Source organism: Malurus melanocephalus, unplaced genomic scaffold (genome assembly GCF_030028575.1).
Source record: "Malurus melanocephalus ecotype Western Australia unplaced genomic scaffold, MMel_1.1 scaffold_100, whole genome shotgun sequence".
Classification (NCBI taxonomy): domain Eukaryota; kingdom Metazoa; phylum Chordata; class Aves; order Passeriformes; family Maluridae; genus Malurus; species Malurus melanocephalus.
Window position 1 is genome coordinate 1,406,438 of NW_026623332.1, and position 22,520 is coordinate 1,428,957.

General features: G+C 40.4%; 1 protein-coding gene across 1 annotated transcript in view; it reads right to left on the reverse strand.

Moving 5' to 3' along the window:
- Positions 1 to 3,572: 3,572 nt before the first annotated feature.
- Positions 3,573 to 22,520, reverse strand: part of SLC35F1 (solute carrier family 35 member F1) — a 220,887-nt gene continuing 201,939 nt past the window's right edge. The window contains exon 8 of the mRNA XM_057368986.1: positions 3,573 to 7,644. Within this exon, the coding sequence (XP_057224969.1) occupies positions 7,420 to 7,644 (225 nt within the window). The 3' untranslated portion in view covers positions 3,573 to 7,419. The remainder of the gene's footprint in view (positions 7,645 to 22,520) is intronic.

A 22,520-nucleotide genomic window follows, 5' to 3' on the forward strand; every position in this document is an offset into this window, starting at 1 on the left:
ATGGAGATTGGTGGATGGGGACTTGGGGAAAAGGATTGTCAGGCAAACTGGATAACAGGGGACAGGTAGTAGGAAGCTAAGTGTTATCCTCTTCTTTCAATATATATCTGTTTCACTTAAAATCCCTGTTTCCTTTTGTTGTATGTTGTATTAAAGCTCAAGACTAAAATAAAGACTCAAATTTTGGATTTTTCAAATGCTTTTTTGGCAGGTGTAGCAGTACACAGAGGTGTCCAAAGAGGTGGTGTTACCTGAGGATGCAAAGTCAAAGCAGGTCCTTCAGCACCAATGTTCCTTGCTAACTTAGTCATGAAATCAATCCTGCTTGCTGCAAGTTTTAAAGGAACAAAGTTGTGGTGCTGTTTTTGGGGCACCCTCAGTTGAATTACAGTGCAGGCACACAAACAAAGCATGGGGACATAAAGGCTTATGAAATTCACTCCAGCAGTGGCGTACATGTGTGACCTCTTTAGCAGCTGGAAATCTGGTTAATGCCAAGAACTGCATTAGACAATTCAAGCCACAGCTCACAGTGAGTCACGTAACGAGGTTCCTAAGGTTATTGCTGTGATTGGCCCATTCCCTTCCTCTTCTCGCTTAAGGATTTCATTTAGGCAAGCAGTCGTTTTAAGAACATACAAGTGCTGATTGCTGGTTTCTATGGATCTGGCAAGAAGACAGATTTCTGTGATGCTGGCTACTATAGGCAGTGGGAAGTTCAGTATGTGTGACCTCACATAACGCTGATCCACGGGCTTGAAGGTGTTCTGCACCTATAAAAATCCCAGCTATTCTGTATGCAAAGTGTCTCTAGCATTGCCATCAAATTGCTCAGCGCTTCAGTGCTCAGTGATCAGGTAAACTCAGCACATGTTCATTATCTTTCCTTGCTTTGGTAAAGTCTGGAATAAAAAAAAAGTCATTCTTTAACCATGGTAAATGCAGCATTTTGCTCTTGACAAGCATGTGCATATTGCACGTGGGAAGGAGGAGCAGAATTCATACTGACAACTTTGCAGCTATGTTAAAATCTGATGAGTTCGCTGTTATCAAGACATGGGGAATAAAATGCAGTACTTAGTATAAATAATGTATTTATCAGTAAGGAATTAATAATGCATTATTAAGATCAGGGTAGCACTAGGCAATTGCCTGAGGACATTGTTCACAATAAGGAGTCACAAAAAAAGTCAACTACAGCTCAAGGTTATAAATCAGAATCTGAATAGAATAAAATTTATAAATCCAATAACATCAGCTTCACCTACTGTCAACCCGCAAATATTTATATAGTATGTAGGATTGACAATATCTGTATTCTAAGAGATTCCATAACATTAGACTATACATAAAGGGCCAAATTYTGACCTCATGAATACCAAAGGAACTCGGGGCATAATTTTCAATTAAAAATTGAACTTCTATCAGAAAAAAATAAAAACCACCAACAAACCAAACATCCAGATAATAGCAAGTGTACGGTTTTACAGCAGAAAGGACTGACTGCACCGAGTGCTGACTTTTCACTTCAGACCTCAAGATTTGCTTTGAGCCAGTTTCATTCCTCCACGTGGTTGTTGCATCATAGCAGTGGTAGCATGGGCTCTTCCTTGCTGAGGGAAATTCCTCTGTGAGAGGCAGCACGATGACAGCGGCTCCTCCCTGCCCCCAGCCCAGTGACCTCCCTGGGATCACTGGGATCACTGGGAACCTGTGGTGTTCTAAGGCTGGGGAAGATGCTCTCGATGTGCCACCAGCTGGTGATGTGGCCTAAAGAAACAGTGTGGCCCTTTTTGTGAAACTGAAATACCAATTGCAGYGCAAGTTACCTGAAGATTCCCATTGGCTTTTCGTGGCTGATTTGTAGGGTTTTGTCTCCTGCTGGTGGCTCACAGCCAGTTTGTGACAAATCACTGATTAGTGATCCCAGCCCTGTAGAATTAATATTTTGCATATAGCAGGACTTAAACAATAAATAGCAAAGTGCATGAGCCTGCACTCCAAACTGGAGGAGGAGGATAACAAGGACAATGCTCTGTTCCAGTATTATAATTTCTGCTGCGTTGCTGGCATTTGGTAMCCACTTTGCAACTGCTGTGGGAACTGGTCAATGGTTGTGCAAGCAGAGGTGTTCCCTTTCACAAAGGTTTTGCTCATTTATTGTTTACTTGGCAATTATTTTGTTTATAATTACAGAAAAGACATAATAAAARAACTTTTCTAAYTGTAAAAGCACAACTTCCCTGTTTGTATGCCACAACATACTGCTGCTGAACATTCAGCTTTGGGTTTGTAATGTTTTGGAGAACTAGTTCTAAATAAACAAAAACAAAGGGAGACTGGCAGCCTTAAGCTGACTGAGTGTCCTTCAGTGTTACCACGTGTTTGATTTAAGAACAGAAAGATTAATTAATGCCTATTTATGATCTATTTTTAGGGTAATTCCAAGYAATTACTATTCATATGACTCATGTACCCAGGCTGAATTCCAGCCAGGCAATAAAAGGATAATTTTGTAATGCCAAGGAGTCTCTTGAGAAGATTTGGAGGAAAATGCAAATTAACTGTTAGTATGATAAAGCTGTGCATGCTAACTCAGTTTCTGGAGCTCTCTGTAACTTAGGAAACATTCACAGTGGAATATCAGACATCAACCAGCACATGGGTGCAGCACTGCTGGCTTGGTAACATCTGGGCTCTGTGCAGTTGCAGTGCAGGGGGCAGCTGGAAATGAGCTCACTGCTCTCCCTTTTATACTCCCAGCAATGAAGAATGTGAGGAACACTGATGCAAAATTTCCCAGGGAKACATCAGGCAAAGGGGGATGGAGAGATGCATATGCTGGCAAACATTTTGGAGGTGAATAAACACATGTTSACTAAACCCCTTGCTCTCACACACCAAGGATCTTCCTTTCCTCTCCATGTGGACTTCCAGYGAGTCAAAGTCTTTCTTTCTTATCCTAATTCTGCTCCTCCTGACTTCTTTTCCCACAATGTCCAATTTTTGTTTCCATCTATTCTTTCCCTTTTCCTGAAGGGAAAGGACTCAGGACTCAGCTGGGAATAGTGGTGTAGAGCAGGGCAGAGCAGCCGGGAGGGAGGGCTGAGCAAGGCAGCTGCAGGCACTCAGTAGCCTCTGCCAGAGAAGCCCTTCAACATCATGCACATGTCAGATTCACTCTACACTGATTTATCAASCCAGATTAATTTTAGACTAATTARTAATTTCTGGAAGGCAGTGGRGAGAGTGCTTTTGTCTCCAAATACRGGCAGTGACTCTCAGGACAGCAGAGCTAGCCCCAGGGCAACGGCAGGTTAAGATGCAGGGTGTGCAGGAATTCTTGCATCCTTCGGGACCAGCACTCTTGGGCCAGGCAAGATACTTCAAGATGCCTTATGGCATCTGTTMTTGGACACCCTGGAAAGAGTTCTAGGCTAATCACCTCACAAGGGAAAGAAGTCCTCAGCACAGTGAAAAATTATTCCCTGCATTCAAGATTTACACTTCTGAAAAGTTGTTTTAGTCTAAGACAGCACAAAGGAAAGAGTCAAGAAACCAGTGACCCCGCTTTCATAAAGCATTTATTTTTTTTATTTGAAAACATTATACAGGCATTACATTGCCACAGCCAGTCCATATAGGTGCATGCAAATATCAAAATGGAGAAAGGTTTATTCAGCTTCTCAATGCAGGATTTGGGGTTGGGATTTTGTTTGCCTGGTTTTGGTTTTGGTTCATACTTCCATCTGCGTTGTCAAGATTAGTGTGCTTTATTATGGCATTTAACAATAAAATCCTACCCATGGGGTAAAATTTATATTTGTAGCTAGCTCAGGAATACTAAATGGTTTTCCAAAAAAAAAAAAAAAAAAAGGAAAGAAAACAATACTACACGCTTGTCAAAATGTTAATAGCACAAGTTAGCAATCTCTACACTATACATTGAAACTTCTTCTTATGACACAGTGGTGCAAAAATTTCGATTGCTTGGTCTATCGTTGTGTGTTTCAAAACTTTATAGCTGGAACAAAGACAAGGTCTGTCTCCCAGCGAAGGTTTSCGTCCGGTCGCAGAAAATCACGTCAGTCTTGCTAAGGGCTGCCCAGGGCCAGCAGTACCAGAGAGTTTTGGTTTGCTCAGGCGAGGAGCTGTGCAGAGCCAGAGATGTCCCACAAAACACGGAGAGCAGCTGCCGTCGGATGGCCGAGCCTTCGCTGGGGTGCACCGAGGGCTGCGGCCACAGAGCACGGGCAGGCAGGAGAGCGCTTTCCTCTGCCACAGCTCARCTTTGCAGTCAACACTGTTATGTGTAAAGCTCTACTCCTGCTTTCCTCCGAGGTCCATGCAGGGCGGGYGTACCGGCGCTAATCCGAGCACCCGCCTCGTTCATGGGGGAACACAGGCAGAGAAGCAGCCCCGCTTTGCGCATCCAACTCCTCCCGCACGAGCCACACAGAGAGGGTGGCTGGTCACGGAGCACACTGAGACATTCATACCTCACTCCTGTACGACAGAGCCTTTTAGAATGGCCCGGTGACATCGCTCCACGTGGCACATCTCAGCCACCCGTGGATTGCAAACCCTTGCAAGGAGTAACTCCTGTCCCGTGACCTGGGTGGGAGCTGCCTCCCGCCCGGCTGTTTCGCAGAAGACTCTAACAAACATCTACAAGTTAGTGTCAGAAAAATGAGGAGGGGRAGGCAGAAGGACTACAAACATTTGGCTTAAAAATAAATACTAATAAGGAAATTAATCAAAACAGTTATGCAAAAGGAAGGAACTGTAAACATGAAACACGCACACACACAATCCTCAAGGTTCTCAGACCAACACGGGGACTAATGTTCAGAGAAAGGTATTTAATTGGTACAAAAGGTAGCAAAAAAGACTGAGATGACAGGTGCCCACCAGTGTGTTTCTGGGTACCTGAGGGAGCCGTGATTGTAATCAGACCCCTTCTCCTGGGGAATGCACGAAATCCACCTAAAGCTGAAGCTCTCCATGGATCTTACCCGGTAGCATTAGGTAATCTTTCTTGTGTGTGTTTTATTTTTTTAATTTAGACTTTTCTTAATATCCCCAGAACACAGACTCTGTTTCTTGATGGGAATCCAGTTGGGTTTTTTGTTTCTTTTTTTTTTTTAATCCTCAATAGTTTAGGAAAAAAAAGTTTGGAAATACGAATGCTAAAAAAGATGTAAAAAACAGAAGGCAGGGAAAAAAACAAATCACACATTTTTAGTTTAGTACCAAGGTATCTTAACCAAAGCTYTTGGGCCAGTTTTGGGCATGATTTGGCATTACTGCAGACCCTTCCCTCAGGTGCAGCAGGTTCGTGGCAGACAGCCTAAACACAGTGGGAAGGAAATCAACTCTTCTCCACAGTAAGAATAAGATGCAGCAGACTTCTGCTTTTCAAGAGCATTTTGACATTTGCCACTTCATGTATATTATGCATATATACACTTTTCTCAGTCTGCTTCAGGGAAGTTCCTTCTGTATTAAAGCAGAGCAGGACTATAAAAAATGAATGTTACCTCAGCAGAAATTCATCCTGCTTGGTTGAACTGTGTGACCTTTCTAATCTCYAGTGTACAGATTGATTTTTTTTCTTCTTTTTAAAATAGAAATAGGTAAGTTGTATTTTTCAAACATGAAGGCCTACATTTTTGCTTGAAACAGTCTTTTTCAGCAGAATAACATTCAAATCAAATTCACCTTCTAYGCCCACAAGGAAAATATTCATCAACCATGCCGTAAACTCCATTTTCAAATACAATGAATGTATACACACTTTTACAGCACTATTATGTGATTTTTAAACTCCTTTTTTCTGAAGATCCTGAAGCATTTTAAAATAACTTGGTCCCTTAGCACCCCTGTGAGGTAGGTARAATGTCATTATTCCCGTATATACCGACTGGGAAACTCAGCCACACAGAAGGTAAGTCATGCCCAAGGATTCATGCAAAGATGCGGCAGAYCAGTGGATAAAACCAAGCTCTCCTAGATCACTCACCTAGTGTTAGACATAGGAACACCTCTTCTCCCATAATTTTAAATTTAAAATAGATGAAGAATATTGAAATAACRATTTCCTTGCATTGGGCCCTCAGAAGAGCAAACATWGAGGCAAAGATAGATTTTTCATGGYGGTGACTAAGMTTTCCCCCATTCTGATAAGGCTCCCGAGGCAGAAGTACAGCTGTATACAGAAGCATGGAGCACACCCTTATTATTTTCACACGCCCCCAGGAATGTAAGAAAACTGCTGAATTCTTCTGCTCGCTTCACAGTTAATGAAAAATAATTGGCTGCACCCTGCCGGTAAAATGCCTTTGCGCTACTGCGGCAACACCAGCAGATGGTCCAGTCTTTCTGCTCGTGAATTCCTCACTTAATCATCCTGATTTTTACAATTTGTGAGTTTTGGTGAAAAACTGACACATTTCTAAATAGCTATTGTTAGAATAATGAACCACGGGAGACTAAGCAAACTGAAACAGCAGAAGGCGCCCTCAATGCACTGAGTATCTAAAATAAGTGCCCTGATCCACATGAAGTGTCATCTTTCCATGGAGAGGTACAATACATAGGAAACTAGAAAATGTGTTCTTCTTTCTACAGGTTAAAATTTAAAAAGTAAGAAATCYGTGTAAAGTCACGACTACAGAGAAATTAACTCTGTGTCACCTGATGCAGAACCTYGGCCACTAGGAAATCTGCCATGGATCATAGAGAGGTCAATGCTCGAGTACTTCACTTCTGCAAATATAGAAAGGCTAAAATGCTYGCCTTATACCTATTCCTAGAATAGAGACGGATATTGTAAGTTGTCCCTTCTCTGGATTCATGGACCAGATCACCTAGAAAGGGCAGCTAGACAGCACAGACAAACTCATTGTATTTCCCTCACTAAATCCAAGSTGCTAGCAAAAATGTGTCAGGCTGTTGCTACCACGACTAACCCATCARTTTTGTGCAAACAAACAAATCTTAGGGAGAAAATAACAGTGACTGCACAAAGTGTATTGGCTGTAAAAAGGCGTTTTTCCACAACTAATGTGGCTTAGGCATAATATCGCTCTGTGTGTGTGTAAAACACCCTTGTATGAATTTCTTTCCTTGTAATTTCATCTTATATATTGAATATCTTTCACAGGTAGTTTGACATTAACTGATTCATACACAGCAGTTTGTATTGCAAACATGCTGCTCATTTCCTAAACGAGGGAYTGGCATCTCCTTGCAAGGAACACCCCAGAACAACTGATTTGTGTTTTTATGAGCTTTCCTTATTTGCTACCTTGCGTCTCACCAGTGTAACTGCACCTGGTAAATACCTTTCTCTATGTACAATACAGAGATAATGGRTACACGAGCTCCACTGTCAGCAGGTGATCAACAGCCCTGGGCTTAAGCAACTCTAACATGAGGCTCCTCTTCTGTCTCCTGCCCCAGGCTGGTGTATGTCACCGAAGGCTCCATCTGGCCGGCGGCYGGCAGGTCTACAACAGGTCCAGAAGGGTTTCGAAACTGCTTGTACACCCGAGGATCCTGGGCCACGTAGGTGGACGTGGAGGAGTAGAGCATCAGCCCGACGAGGATAGTGAAGAATGACAACAAGTAAAGTCCTGAAAACTGAGCAGAAATAACAACAGTCATTAGACACAGCATCWGTTACCTGGAATTTGTGAAGACCCACGGACAGCGCTAGGCAGAGAGCCTTGTTTCAGTATGCCCTGCACAGAAAAAGCTCCCTATCGCTTGGTTATTAAATTTTTATGGGAATGATTCTTTGGAAGTTGATTTACTCCCATCAATTCCCCTGACCCCCAAGAGCTGACTGTGCCTTCCCCTGGGCCAGTAAGTTCAAGTTTTGACTGGCTGGGATTTGGGAAAGCAGCATTGTGGTCACCCAAAGCTGATTTTGTTGTGCTTTTAGACAAGCTAACCACTTCTCTGAGCTCAAGTTTTTTCAGCCCCAGTGTGAGGTACCATAATCTGACAGGCGGTGGACAAATCTGAAGTTAATCACAGCTAGACCACATGTTTGTGACGTATAACAGGCTATTTGTGACATAAAAAATATCATTACATAATCATTTCAATAAGAATTTAGAACATATATATCTATATACTTTAAAATATATTTTAATACAGGTACTTAAAAACTACCCGGTATTCAGCTTCTCTTGCTGGTGAACAGAAAGCAGATGCTAGAAGACCTAATGTGAGTTTGGACAGAATGAAATTCAGTTGTGAAACATGCTCTGGGTCGACATCATGAGGTTTCAAAGTACATATGGAGGGCATTTAGCTGAAAGCGCAAGTACACGTATTTTGGCACACAGCTTCACTGGATCAGAGGTCAGCCTGAATTTTCTGACATACACAGACTCATGCCTGGACTAAAAATACAACACAAAAAGCCTTTCTGGCAACCTGTTAGCCCTTGCAGATAAAGTTTAAGGCAAAGACAGGGTTTTAAAAGCAGACCATTGGGTACTTTAGTCACTGGGTTCTGGCTACAGGGGACATAAAAATGACTTTAAACCCATATAACTTGTTCCGATCCTACAAGTTATTTCTTCCTGCATGCTGTGTGTGAGAAACCATGAAGGACAAATTGCAGAGCCACCTTGTTGGGGATATAAATGATTTGTATTCAGGAGAACTTCCAGAAGTGCCTGTATTCTGCAGCTGTCAGGAATCTGTACCTGAACACCATCAACTACCTGCAACCTGCTATTAGCTGCTTCATGAGGTACTTCACGATTTTGTGTAAAGGCATCTGCAAGCCTGTTTGTTAATCCTGACTGACTCTGCTTTGATGGATGCCCCATTTGWTTCCTCTGGATTACTTGAGTGCAGCACAAAATGGACAGAATGGACTCTCTCATCTTGGAAATTTTTGAGCAATGCTGCTTTTCACACTGGAAGAAATCATCATTGTGGAGAAAACAAATTTAATTTTTTGTAGCTATGTTAATTTGTTAACATTTCATAAACCTCCAAAACCTCCATYCAACTTCCTGCCTGAGGAAGCATTTGGCCTTTTTACAGAATCCTCAATATGTCTGAAAGCTTTGGACATACAACCCATGGTGATACATCTGTGTGTGCTTCCCACATCCAGTATGCATGTTTAACAGGGAGAAAAACATAATGGGGAAAGTTTTTGAAGCATGTCAGAAGGTATAGAGGGTAGGAACAGTTTTGTATTTCATCAGCTTTCAATTGTTTTTTTCCCATGCATCTCACCAGGTCCTCACGTGTCATCTGGCAGCACAATTTGATGAAGCCACCCAGCTGTCCCACCAGTCACAGAGACAGTGCTGAGCCTCACATGGGTCTGCTGAAGAATTCCATCCATGTGACACAGCTCTGATGGACTGTTTAAGCTTAGATCTCCCCCATGTGGTAATCAAACACCAGTCAATGATTTCACAGCAGCCTCTGGTTGATTTTTCCCCCCTTCATTTTAATTATGTTCTCTGCACTTTTTTCCCCACTTTAACTTTGCATTTGAACTTSAGCATCACTTGGCAGCAGTGAAGTTGACTAAGCTGAAGAAAATCTCAGGAGCCAAATGCATCTAGTTTCCCATCCCTAAGTTCCCACTGTCCCTCATTCCCACCTTATGCTTGAATTTCTCACCCCAGCCAGCCACTTGGCTTGCTCCACTGCATAGCCAGAGTGCCAGCCAGATTTGTGATTGCCTTGTGTCCTGCTGTGAGGAATCTGTGGGGCTTCCAGCAGCTAAATGTGCTCTTTTTCCTGCTCTAGGAGCTGCCCAGACAAAATCAATTCATTTTTGCTTTAGTCCATGGCTCCAGCTCTACCATATCCCCCTCCTCCTGGCCGAACCTCTCATTCCTCTCTCAGGGGCTTCCTGCCAGTGGGTTCTTTTGACKGATAATATTCTTTCCATGGTAGTGTCCTCCCTCGTGGCAGTTCTCCAGCCTGGGAGAAAGGGTTTGGGCACAGTTTGGGGAAATCTAAACAAAGGTCTGTGAATCATTTGTCTTCGGTATCTGTGCACAGTTAGTGCAAACAGACCTGGACTCTGACAGCCCTATGATAATTCCGTCCTTTTTACCTTCCTTGGAAACAAGGCTCGGGCTGAATTCATTTGTGCAGCAGCTCTCTGCAGCACTGAAGCAGAAGGGTAGTTAGTGGGGTTAATATGGGAATATATATTGCAGTAGAAGACAAATCTCTCTTTTTTGTCAATACCCTGTCAGACTGATCCAAACCTCTTTGAAATCAATGAGTATTTTCCTCCTACTAAATCAGGAGTGAATACAGCAGTGGAATAGGAGGATGCAAACTTAGCTCCCCAAATACAAAATCTGTTGTTCACTGTTCTATGCTACTCAGACTCCAGCTGAAATCTTCAATTTATGGAAGATAAGATTTCCGGGCACACCCTACTGCTATGCCTACATGTAGGTTTTGGAGGTTTTTCTATCTTGATCTGCAAAACTCATCTACTGAGATTCACTATTAATAGACAGAAAAAACAAACACATTACAAACCAGCAGCAAGTGCTATTCCTAAGAAATGAAGTGAGGGAAGATCACTTTTCATTGCTACTCTCTACAACTGTAGTACCAAACTGTGGGTTCTTGGGAAGAGTGTAATTCCTCTTTCTGCCTAAAAAGCTACTTGAGAATGATACCATGCTTCATATTACTGAACTATCTCTTTATGCAGAAACGTATTTCCTCTAAGAAAAAATATTTTTAAAATATCYAGATTTGTATTCCTCTCCAAATCCTTCTTCCCTTTATGCTAAGCAGGATAACTGTAAAGTGTTTAGAGTCAGAAACTGTTTAGCCCAGATTAGCACATGAGTGTCACATGCTCTAAACAACCTAAAAATCAACCCATGTTTCTATACCATTAAATAGTTTTWCTATGGATTTTCTATCTACATATGTAAGTACATACACAGATAAACTTGTCCATGAAGCTTGCTGAGAGACCAGATGACTTTGTGATTACGTCAACGTTCTAACTCTCTTGAGTCCCTGGGTTTGATTTTCAACCTGTGAATTTCTTTCGTGAATCACAGTGATTTTAGATCATCCTCAGTTTCTCACCCATTTAAAAGAGATAACTTGGTTACTGAATAAAGATGAGTTGACAGAATAAAAATGGGGACTATGGATATCACCCTCTGAGSAGAAGGCAGCRATCTCCTTTGCAGGAAAAGYGCCTTACTTACAACAACTTTTCAKATTTCATTCCTGACAACAAAAGCATGACAAAGCTTTTGAGCAGTCAAATGAAACAGTTAAATCAGCCCTACAGATCTCTGTAGTTAAATCAGCCCTACAGCCCCACATGTCTGCTCTACTCTGACATCCAGGTGTCCACAAATGCTTCCTCAATCAATAGTTTTCAATATGGATCATACAATGATATTCACAAATGTTAAAAAATTAGGAAAACACACCAAAAAAAGTCTTCTCTAGACATCATTTAGTACCTGTGGTGAAAATGGCTTATGCTAAACTATCATTAACTTTCAGCATGTAAAAGTCACATCTTTGGTGCCTGTCAATTTGAAGATAAACACACAAAGTGAAACCTAGATGAACGTAACAAGATAACAGGCTTAACAAGATTTGTTCAGTCTATCAAAACAAGCACTGATTCTGGGTGAGTGGATGTTTCTGGTCTTTATCTGAGTTGTTCATTAGGAACCCAGTACTTGAATGGATTCTCCCAATCAGGCTCAGCAGATGAATTTAGGCCATCTGATGGCTTAGGAACAGGGACCTCGCTCCTCACTCCACTATGTGCAACTGCAGAACCCCACCAGGAGAACCCCTGCAGCAGCAAGGCCCAGCTGATCACAGCCAATATATGGTGAAATCACTCTGACTCTCTGTTATCCATGCACAAAGTCCTTGACATTGAAAAAGAAAAGAACCCAAACATATCTGCAGTGCTACAAACAAGCGTAGACGAAGTTTACAAAACAAAATTTAGCTTATATATACAGTGTTTTTGTTGCAAGTATATCCAAATTATGAGTAAGTCAAGCATCACAAGATTTCTAAAATAAAGAAGATGAGCATAAAGGCAGCTGAAAAAGTAGGATTTTTTTAAAATCCAGAATGAACTATTAAAACTTTCAAAATTTACTTCCTACCAGTTTTTATCCTCTACTTTTTGTTGTCTCTCCATGTGAAACTTGCCTTTCATATATTCTAAATCACTAYGGATAAAATGCTTCTACTGTTTTCTCTTGAGACTCTTACGCCTAAAGTAATCCACTTGAAAAGGTGGGAGCAAAGGAAACTTCTTGATGGATAAAAAATGCATCAGCACTGCAACTGATTTAATCGTCTTGAATAGGGATTGAACAGTAACAGCAGAAGGAAAGAACAGAAAGAAAAACTTCAGAAGGTCTGGAGAGAGTGAGTCATTCTTTAATACACAGGCCATGGATTTAGAAGGGAAAATCCAAAGAAAAGGCATGGAAGAGTCACAGCTAGGAAAGGCTGTACTGACTGACTCCTGCAGAGGGGATCTGCTGACAAGTAGTTCTGTCACAGATGTCCATGTTCAYATTACCACCAACACCAGGGCAAAACAGCATCCAAAGCGACAAAATGAGACAGATGTGAGTCTGCAGAAAAGCCCACACAGACAAAGAAAGGCAATGATTTGCTAATTTTGGKTTTTCGCTCAGCCATCATGATAATGATCGTGAACATTATTATAACAGTTATGAAAATGCAAATTCTGTTTTACTCAGTCCATTGAACTGGAAATAGTTGCAGGAGCAGACTATTTGAGCTGCAGCACTYCAGCACTCCATTTGTATTTCAAAACAGCAGCCACAGACTGAATCTCTTGGTAGGTAGCATGAACCCCCGCTCCTGGCCCATGGCAACCCAACTGTGCTTTTCAAGTCTTTAAAGGTTTTTTTTTTTTTTTTTGTATTATAGTACTAATGGAAAATTTATAATTGGCATGTTTTACATATTCAGTGATAAAGTATGATATGGAATAATGAGCTTTTTCTCTCCCTCATCTGGCAATGCTCCAAATTTTGGCATAAATGAACAAAGAAATCAGGTCCATTAGCTCAAGTTTTAAATTTCAGAGAAAAGTGACCTGCTCAGAATCACACTGATGAAGAGGGGGAAAAATGTAAACATCAAATGGAATTCATCTAGTCCCATATTTCTGCTGACACCATCCATGCTCTCCAGACAGGCACTTCTCATCACCTTCTTCTTCCCATCAGTGGATCTGCACAGTGCAGTGAACTTTGTTTTCCAGACTAATTCAGTTTGTAGCATACACTGCACAGCCCATCAAAGCTAAGGCCAATAGGTGCTCTTTTACTGACTTATGGCTTTTTCCCCTGGGTAATTTCACACATGAATACCTGAGCAGACTGAGTGAAGGGAGTTAAAACCAAATTTCTCTCATTATCTTTTATATAGCAAACAGACATTTCCACTCTGTTTGATAAATTGATCGAGAGGCTGAGCTTCTTTTCACAATTTTCTATTTTCACCTCCAATATGGCAAATGAAGCTCACCGTGACCGAGTGCAGAAGTTGCTCTGTGGGATGCACATACGCCTCAGCCAGCAACAGYACCAGAAGGCTGAGGGCTCTGAGGAATTCACACAGTGCTTTCACTTGCACAGCTGGATATTGCACCCATATTCCTTCATTAACAGTAACCGGAGCCAGCGTCCTTGTCACAGCTCACAGTGCTCTGTGGTGGCTGCCTTGGATCACACCCATGAGGGTCTGACTGACTCTGCCTTAGATCAGCACTGTGACTCAAACTATTGCTGACTATTTTTGTCCCAGCCTACGAGGAARAGATCTCTTTGGGATTCAGGGCTTGATCTGCTTGTCAACCGAAATGGAAGCAACCCCCAACAGTGAAACGCTGTGTTTGTAACCCCAAATGGCATCACACACCAGAAGGGCTGCTGTGAGTTTTCCAGACTGCATTGAAACAGATAAAACTAATCCACCTGAACCTKTATGTGTCCTGCCAGATCTCTCAGATGTTTAAGAGATCTCCAAAGGCACCCAAGCCACTGAGACATGGTTCAGCATGCCTTCCCTGCTCACCACCCACAAAGCTGGAATGCCTGAGCAGAAATGTTGGTTCTCYTGTTGAGAAGGGCACGAAGGGGCACTGGGAAGCTTCAGTAATGATGATAAATTCTGGACAGAAAGTCTGTCCACTACCAGCAGGATTGCATCATCTTCACACTTTAATGGCCTCCAGCTATTTCTTAGGCAAACCATGAGGTTATAGTCTTAAGTGACGATTTAAAGTCCTATCTTGCCCTCTTAATACAGCTGGGATGCAAAGTGAAGTGTGCAGCTCATTCTTCCACATCTTTGATCATCACTGGATGAAGGAGGTTTGTCTCAACTCATCACTCATGCCAGCCAAAACCCAAAGCAAGAAGCATCCAGCTTGCCTGAATGATGGTGAAAACCTGACACTGTCCTCACTGCCATTTGGTGAAAACAGAGAAAGCTGTTCCTGTCATTTCATGCATGGCTGAAAGGCCATAGTTCTCAACTCCTGATGCCTGTTTGCATCCTCAATATGCTCTAACACAGATGAAATTCTGCCCATTACTGTGGCTTCTGCTGAATGCAAATGTTGCACAGAAACCGACATGTGCAGGAACCAGATAGCACATTTTCTGTATTTTCCAGTTTATACTGTTCTACTGCTTGCATGTTTTAATCCATGTAAAACATACTGATCAATGCTTTCTGTCATACAGCAGCACCTTTTTTCATTTTTTGCATGGTATTTGCTGRTGTGCACAGTTTAATTGATGAAACAGTGGTCAGTGGAAAACTAAGCTTTCTTACCTCTTAGATGCTGAGGTTATGAGGGAGAAAAATGAGGAGGATTTACTGGAAAGCTTCTCTTGAAGTTTAGGAAACGTAATAGATTTCCTGGAATTCATTGATGGGATGAAACAAACTCATACACAAAACTGTAGCATTTTGGGAAAAATCTCTGAGGTTGACTTAGGCAGCTGTAAGGCAAATACAGATTTTGCACAAAGCTGCATAATTTCATGCCTCTCAAATGGTATCATTAGAAAAAATTAATAACAGCTTGTCCTTGCTAAATACATGCCTGCTAGGGCAAAATATTTATGTGAAATGGCTTATCTTCCTTTCCTGAGTGTCGGGAGAGATGGAATGCTGCTTTTTCTTCTGTTTCCCTTTGTTGCCTCTGACATCAGATGTGCAGAAAAAACGAGCCTGTGTTCAGTACTGTGTTCAGTACCCCTGCGGTAGCAGCAGTCTGTCTAATTAAAAAGTGCAAGGTAGAATGAGTCCTGCAATCTGTTTTTATCTTATCTATGTAGGAAAGAGATTTTTATGTGAAGTTAAAACACTTGTGTTACATTGCTCTAATTTCCTGTGAGCATCCTTACTGTGGCAAAATGGGGCTTCATTTGTGGTTATTTTATATCAGTCACTTGGCAAGACAGTGGTRAAGGATCTATCCTTTCAGATGTTCTTAATACAAAAAGGAGGAGCACAAGAGAAGACCTTATAAAATCAATTTCCCCTCCCCAGTTTTACCTTTCAATATCCTTTGTTGGTTTGTTCTATCAGCTGCCAGTTGCCACGTGTCTTTTTGGGTTTGTGTGCAAGTATTTAATATCACAGCAGCTGCCTGCTGTAATTGATTCTCTATTACTGTCTACGAGGCTAATCGTGCTCAGTGTGCTCAAAACCAAGGTTACAATAATTGATTCATCTTGGATCCTTTGTTTATATTTTTCTGCTGAATCTAACAATAAAATCCTGTAGAAATTCCTCCCTAAACTGTGTTCTTTTCTCTTGGCCATACAAATGGAGAGCCCTCATACCCTGAGCACCAAGGACCCTGCAGCTGCAGTTACCCATGGCATGAGTGMCCATGCCAGCAGGCTGGAGGGGGGTGACACAGCTGTTTCATGTCAGGGYTCTCTGCAGTGTGACACATTTGCTSCTGGCAAGGAGAGGCCAAACTTCAGGAGCTCCAAGAGCTCTCAAMTGAGTCAAGTCCCAAGGCAGGCAGGTGAGGGAATAAGAAAGAAGAGCATGTCCTAAGATGTCGAATCCAAGCCCCCATTACTGCTTCCAATCAGATCACATATTTCATCTGGCAAATCCTTCTCATGCAAGCATTACTAGGGCCTTTTTATCACTCCTCCTAACCTATTTGAAGATGTCCTGGAACATCCCTGATACAAAAACGAAAACACCACACCCTTATTTCTATACATTCTCAGTTTCCACCTATATCTTCTTGCATTGTTAGCTCAAATAATTCTCATTTTCTTCCTCTGAATTTGTAGATTAATTAATACATGTTAAGGTTCCATAGTCTCTCCCAACCTGTCAAAGTGATGTTACATACAAACCCCATTTTTAGGGGTATTCAGTACATTGTCAGCAGACACATGGTTACTCTGTCAAGGCTTTGGAGCAGCCAAGGGAAAAGCTCTGTTTGGCACTCTTGAGCTGACTGAAAAAAAAATCTATAGCTACAGCTGGCARAGTGCTGTCCCTGAGATGGTAAGCTGTCCTGTCCTATGGCATTAGCACTTCTCCCTCAATACCAGAAATACCTAGACAGACTCATTTGGAAACAGCTTTGTCACAACCTTGCTCAAATTCTTCCCATCTGTTGCCACAGACACCGCCTCGCACTCTGTGCTTCACAGCATTTCTCAATGTCAGCCGCTTCTAGCTGCCTGATTATTTTAATTCTTCTTCCTGCTGAGGGTGCCAAATCCATTACTACAGTCCCTACGCAAGACTGGTCTTCAGACCAGCTCTTTGGGACTCCATCAGCGAGTTCCTTGGAGCAAGCTGTTTCTCTCTCAGCACACTGCCTTGTCCTTTATCCTCATTAGCCAGTTTCTCACCTGGCTTCCAATCTTTCCACCACTAATCTTGTTCTTCAGCTTAACTGATAATTTTCTGCACTGCACTGTTGAAAAGCCTGACACATTAGATCTACCATTTGACTTCTCTCTACAAAAATCTGTTAAATTATCAGACAGACTTTAGATTTAGGCTGGATTATCTATCTTTTATGAACCRGATTGCATTTTATCCAATTTTTCATTTATCTCTGTGTCCCTAATTATGTCTACTTCCGATTTTAGTTTATTGTSTACTGCATATCAAATTATTCCAACTGTCTATATTCACAAGCTTTGAAGTATTCAGACTATTGTGTTTTGTTTCTATTCTGACATAGTAATTTCCATTTCTATTAAATTCTATGGTGCATTGTCTTCATATTTAACTCTCATCCTTAGTGAATATGACAGAAGGTCCCAATTTTGTTTTGGTGCCAAGCGAAAGGTTGTTTAATATTGGCTTCTGCTGTCTTTGCATATAAAAAAACTTTCTTCTCTGTATACAAGACAAACTTTTTGTTGGGTTTTTTTTCACTTTTTTCTTCATTACCGAGCCTGGTTTCTCTTTTACAGTAATTAGACTCCACTCCTTTTCTGTTTTTGCCTTCACAGTATTAGTTTCCTTTTGTATTTCTTTGTTTTCTATTTATTTCTATTTTTGTAACAGATGGTTTGTCCAGCTGCATCTGGAGTTCTCCCCTACAAGTTGCCCTCTTGTCCTGAAGATATAAAATTCAGATTACTTTAAGTTAAAGCTATTAAAAATTTYCTTCAGATCTATTATGAGCCTTTTTAGCACTCTTCCTTGCTAAACATAACTCATGTAGGTGATGGAAATAATTCCAGAAGTTTGGTCCAGCTAATGGAATTGTCAATCAGCAGWGCTGATGACAAGCATCTATCCCATATCATGGGTTTGAAAGCTTCCAGTTTAGTGAGAAGGGGGAGTTTAGACAAAAAGAACATGTTTTTTGTAGATGTTCTAGAAGCTAATAAAATTAGCCTTTTAGATTGAAAGCATGTAGAAGTGACATTCCCTAACAGATGTTTTATTTGTGTGCTGACCCATTCCTCAATTTTGGTAGGAGGTTGAAGCTGATGTAGATGATGCTTTAACYCTGTATGTCTGTACCATTCACTGATTTGGCTGGTCGGAGGCACCACTGGAACAAGCACTTCAGCCATGTAACAAAACATTTTATGCGTGTTCCTTCTCGGGAGCTCATAGACCATGACATAATTTCTAGGCCAGACATAATTATTTGTATAATTCTTCCTAAATATTTCACCTTCTTTTCTGGTTGCTTCTTGAAATGAAGATGTACTCAGTTCCTTAACAAATCTCCACATTTACAATGAAATTATTGCATTTAATCTGTAGCATTTTCTTTCAAAGATGATTCTATTTACATCTCTGAGGAGCTTTCAAGTGTTTGTTTCCATATGCAAAAGTAGAAATAGCATCCAATTCAAAGAAGCATAAGTAGAAAATCTTGTAGATTTTTAGTAACTGAACCTTGTTTAAATTTTTGAATRCAACTGCTGCCTTGCTAATTCATGACTTTTTTTTTTTTTTGCTGTCTCCTTTGGGTTGCAAATTACTGCTGAGGTATGTAACTCAACACATTCACTGTACTCACTTGTCTTCAAAAGTATGCTTGTCTTGGGAAATGCTGAGGTTCTCATTTAAGCTGTTTTTTTTTTCCTCCACAAGTAATTATGAAATTTAGCCTCTTGGTCTTTGTTTCCATATTCATTGAGCATAATTTAGAAAAAGTAGGTTGTCAGTTAAATCCAGCTTTTTAGATAGGATGACTTTATTAAGTTTTTTTGCCTGCACTTTTTCTTGTGACAAAGAAAAAAGTACTCATATGTTACAATATTTTTTGCTTTCTGCAGTWTGCAATCCATTTTCTATTCTTTGACATCATGAATTTTTGTTGCTCTGATCCCCCAGATTTCTTTTTTCAGGYCATACTGACCAGCACCTTTAAAATCAATATGGTTTTGTTGAAGATTTATCATTCAGGAGTTAATTCCAATAACAGGAAGATTTTCCCTAATATGTTTGAAATCTCCGACTGGGTAGGAATTACAAGCTATTTACTTCCTTCAGAATGTAAGAAATACTCAAGAGATCTCTACAAAACCTTTACCTTATATTGGAACACAAAACTAATTCAGAAAAGGTAATGAGARATGACTCTTACTTGTTTTCAAGTGCTCAAAGCCCATTGTTACAACACTTGGCTTTTTGTGTACCTTCAAGTTAAAAATTTCAAAATAATAACTCCAGCTGAAAATGACTGGCAGATGGAGGCCATATGGCAAACATAAGGATCCCAAAGCACATTCCCATAGGATTCTGCTGCCTCTCCTTTGGCTGCTGYAATGTTCATGTGTCTGAAGTGTTGTTGAGCCTTAGTGCAGAGGAGGGAASAGAASRSACTTTTGGGATCACCTCTTCTGATTTGGACAGTGATTACTTCAAATCACACACAAACTGAAACAGCATCCTGAACTAACTACCCACCCTCCCCACCCCACCCACCAATCCCATAATAATTTCTTCACTAATTCCATAAATTTTACATTTTAACATTTGAGGTATGCAGGAAGGTGTGACACTGAGACACAGAAAGATGTGATTCAAAAGTTACACACAATGAAAAGGGGGTAATGGTGGTGGTGGTRTTTCCTTTGGAGTATTCTAAGATCAAGATGTTTTCTCTTTGCATTTTTCTTTTGAAAATTAAGCATTTTCAACAAAAGTGCATTTTCCTAGAGAACTTCACATCAGTTCTGCTGTGTGCAGTCTTTTAGCGCTAAGACCAAAGGACAAAAATCCCAAACCAAAAGCACTGAAAACAAGCTAAAAAACCTGACATTTATGATGAGCTAGTATCTGAAAAAATATATTTGAAATCGAAGCTTTTATCATAACTTCTGCAGTACGAATGGCACATCATTTACACTCTTCTTGATGGCTTCCAAAGAGTGAGTATCCATGCTTCACTATTCATGCTTTGCAACTAACGAATCTATTGCGAGATAGCACTGTGAAAGGAAGACATCCTTTTAAAAATGCAGTATTTTGAAAAAGCTACTATATCTGTGCTGTGTTGTTAAAAGTCTGTCAGGCTGTGCGACATCTTGGTGGGAGGCATTTCATTTTCCAGCTTCTACTCTTTTCTGTCATTTTACTTCATAGCTTTTTTATTGTGTGCCATCCTGCACCATCACAAAAAGGGTGAGTGGATGGGGCCCTTTCTTTCACAGGAATTTGAGTGTGACCAAAGACACACCTAACTCCTCCCCACCTCAAGGCAGCTCTTTAAATATAGACACATAACTATTTTCTAATTGACTATCAATTGGAGCAGGAAATTCAAATAACTAACTAATGAAATAAATAAATTTTTTTAAATGTGAAAAAGATGRTTTTATGATGCAGCTTAGATGAAAAGGCATGTAGACAGTACAGCTTCATGGGAACTCAGTTGTTCAGAGAAGTCCCACTGTAAGAAATTTAGTACTTTGGAAAAGGAAAGGAAACATGAATGTAGGTTTTTTGTACATTACCAAGGACATAAAGAATTAACTAATAATATGACTTATCCTCATCATTATCAAAGACTTAGAAGTATTCACAAGGATAAAAGCCCTGTGTGATTAAATTCTATTCAAACAGAAAGTTTATGGATCAAGCAGCTGGCATGCCCAATTTCATCAGGAAAATCCTTTAAAGTATAAGACTGAGGAAGTAATGGTGTAAAAAAATCGTTTTTTAGCCTGCCCTGCCTGCTCTGCTAGAAATAATGATGCACTGCTGACAGCACCACTGACAGCACCACTGTCAAAGTTTAAAATAGGTACGTGTCAGTACCCTAACAACTGCAAGCAAATAGGAACTTACTTACTTCAGCTTATATTTTCAGGGAAGTTTAAAAAAAAAGAGGTGAGAACATAAACTGAAGTATTTTCTGTTAGGTCAGAGGTTTGGGAAAAGTCTCTCAGATATTTATGATGGCTGCCAAATAAAAATCAAAGTAATATACAAACAATCCTCTCCCAAACCAAACCAATTTTATTTAACTGCTGCTATCAAACCACAGACTTTGTACCCATCCTGCTCCAACAAAATCCACGACTGTCTGAAGTATACAGAGTAACAATAAGGCATGGGTTTCATCTGTATAGTCATGCAACTGTGAATTTTTTTAAGATTATTCCTTGAGTGGCAGGCTTTCCTCATTTAAGAAAATGAACTGAAGCATGCTGAAGACAGCAGAAAAACTCACACTGGCTTCAGTATATATTCCTACCAAGGGCCAAATTTTCACTACAGTGAAGACTATGGAAATTCCAAAATCATGGGCATTGCTCATGACCTGTGCTGGCAAAAAAAGATCCTGGAACCTCCTTCCCTCAAGCTGCATCCTTTCTTCCTCATTTGGTTAAACCCCAGTCTCCTTCATGGATTCTTTCTGATGTAATGGGAAGGCTGTCATCTGCTCCCTTGCATTGGAGGGAGGTTGTTAAAATTAACATTGAAAAGTAATTTTTGGAAGCATCAGATTAAAATAATCAATTTTTAGAACCTCAGCAAATAAGGTTCCAAGTAGCATCATATCAGATTTCTGGTCCTGAAAGGTTTTGAGTATYATGTTTATCTGTGTGTCCGAGTCCTTTGTCACAGGTACTCTCTGAGATTCTAAATCAAGATATGTGACTTCCCTGATTTATCAYGAAATACATGCATTTTCTTCATTAGGGAATTGCTACTGTATCCAGAAATCCTGAATTTTTACAGCTGCATCTTGGAAAAAGAAATGAATGAATTTGCCAAGGCATAATGTAATTGATTATGCTTGGCTTGCTAGGTAATGATATAATATAGTGTGACTCAACCTGCTGGTCCAGAACACAATCAGTATTCATGCTCTAGCTGCTGGAAAATATAAAATAAACTGCTTAGATTATTTAGTGRGAACCCAATTTACTCAGAATGACTAAAGACAACACAGAGCTTGCAAAGGGAAAGTAAGAAGTCTAAAAGTTCCCATAAAAAAAGAGCTAAGGCTGAGATTAAAATGTAAAAAAGAATACTCCTAAGAAAAAATGCCCCTGTGTTTATACAAAAGTTCTAACCCTGTACACCTGGAGAGGTGGCCCTGAATTTTTTAGCACCATTGATGTCCATGCATTTGTAACAAAGAACAACTCCTCTCAGTATCTGACAGGGCAAGGATARTCCTGTTACCTGGGCTTAATAGAAGGTAAAATGACAACAGATAACTAGGAAAGTTTCAAAATAAAAATTGTATAAAACATATCAATATGGTGAGAATTTAAAAACAATTATTGAAGATATGGCATTGTATACATAAATGCTATGGMAGTGGTGGATATTCAACCACCAAAGAGGCCAGACACATCTCCCCACCCACTGGAATATATGGATAACTGATTACAGAAGAACTAAAAAGACAGCTTTTATTTCGGGGATGCAGCTCATTTTTAGAATAATTCATTACAATCTAGTAATCTATCTCCAATTGAGATATG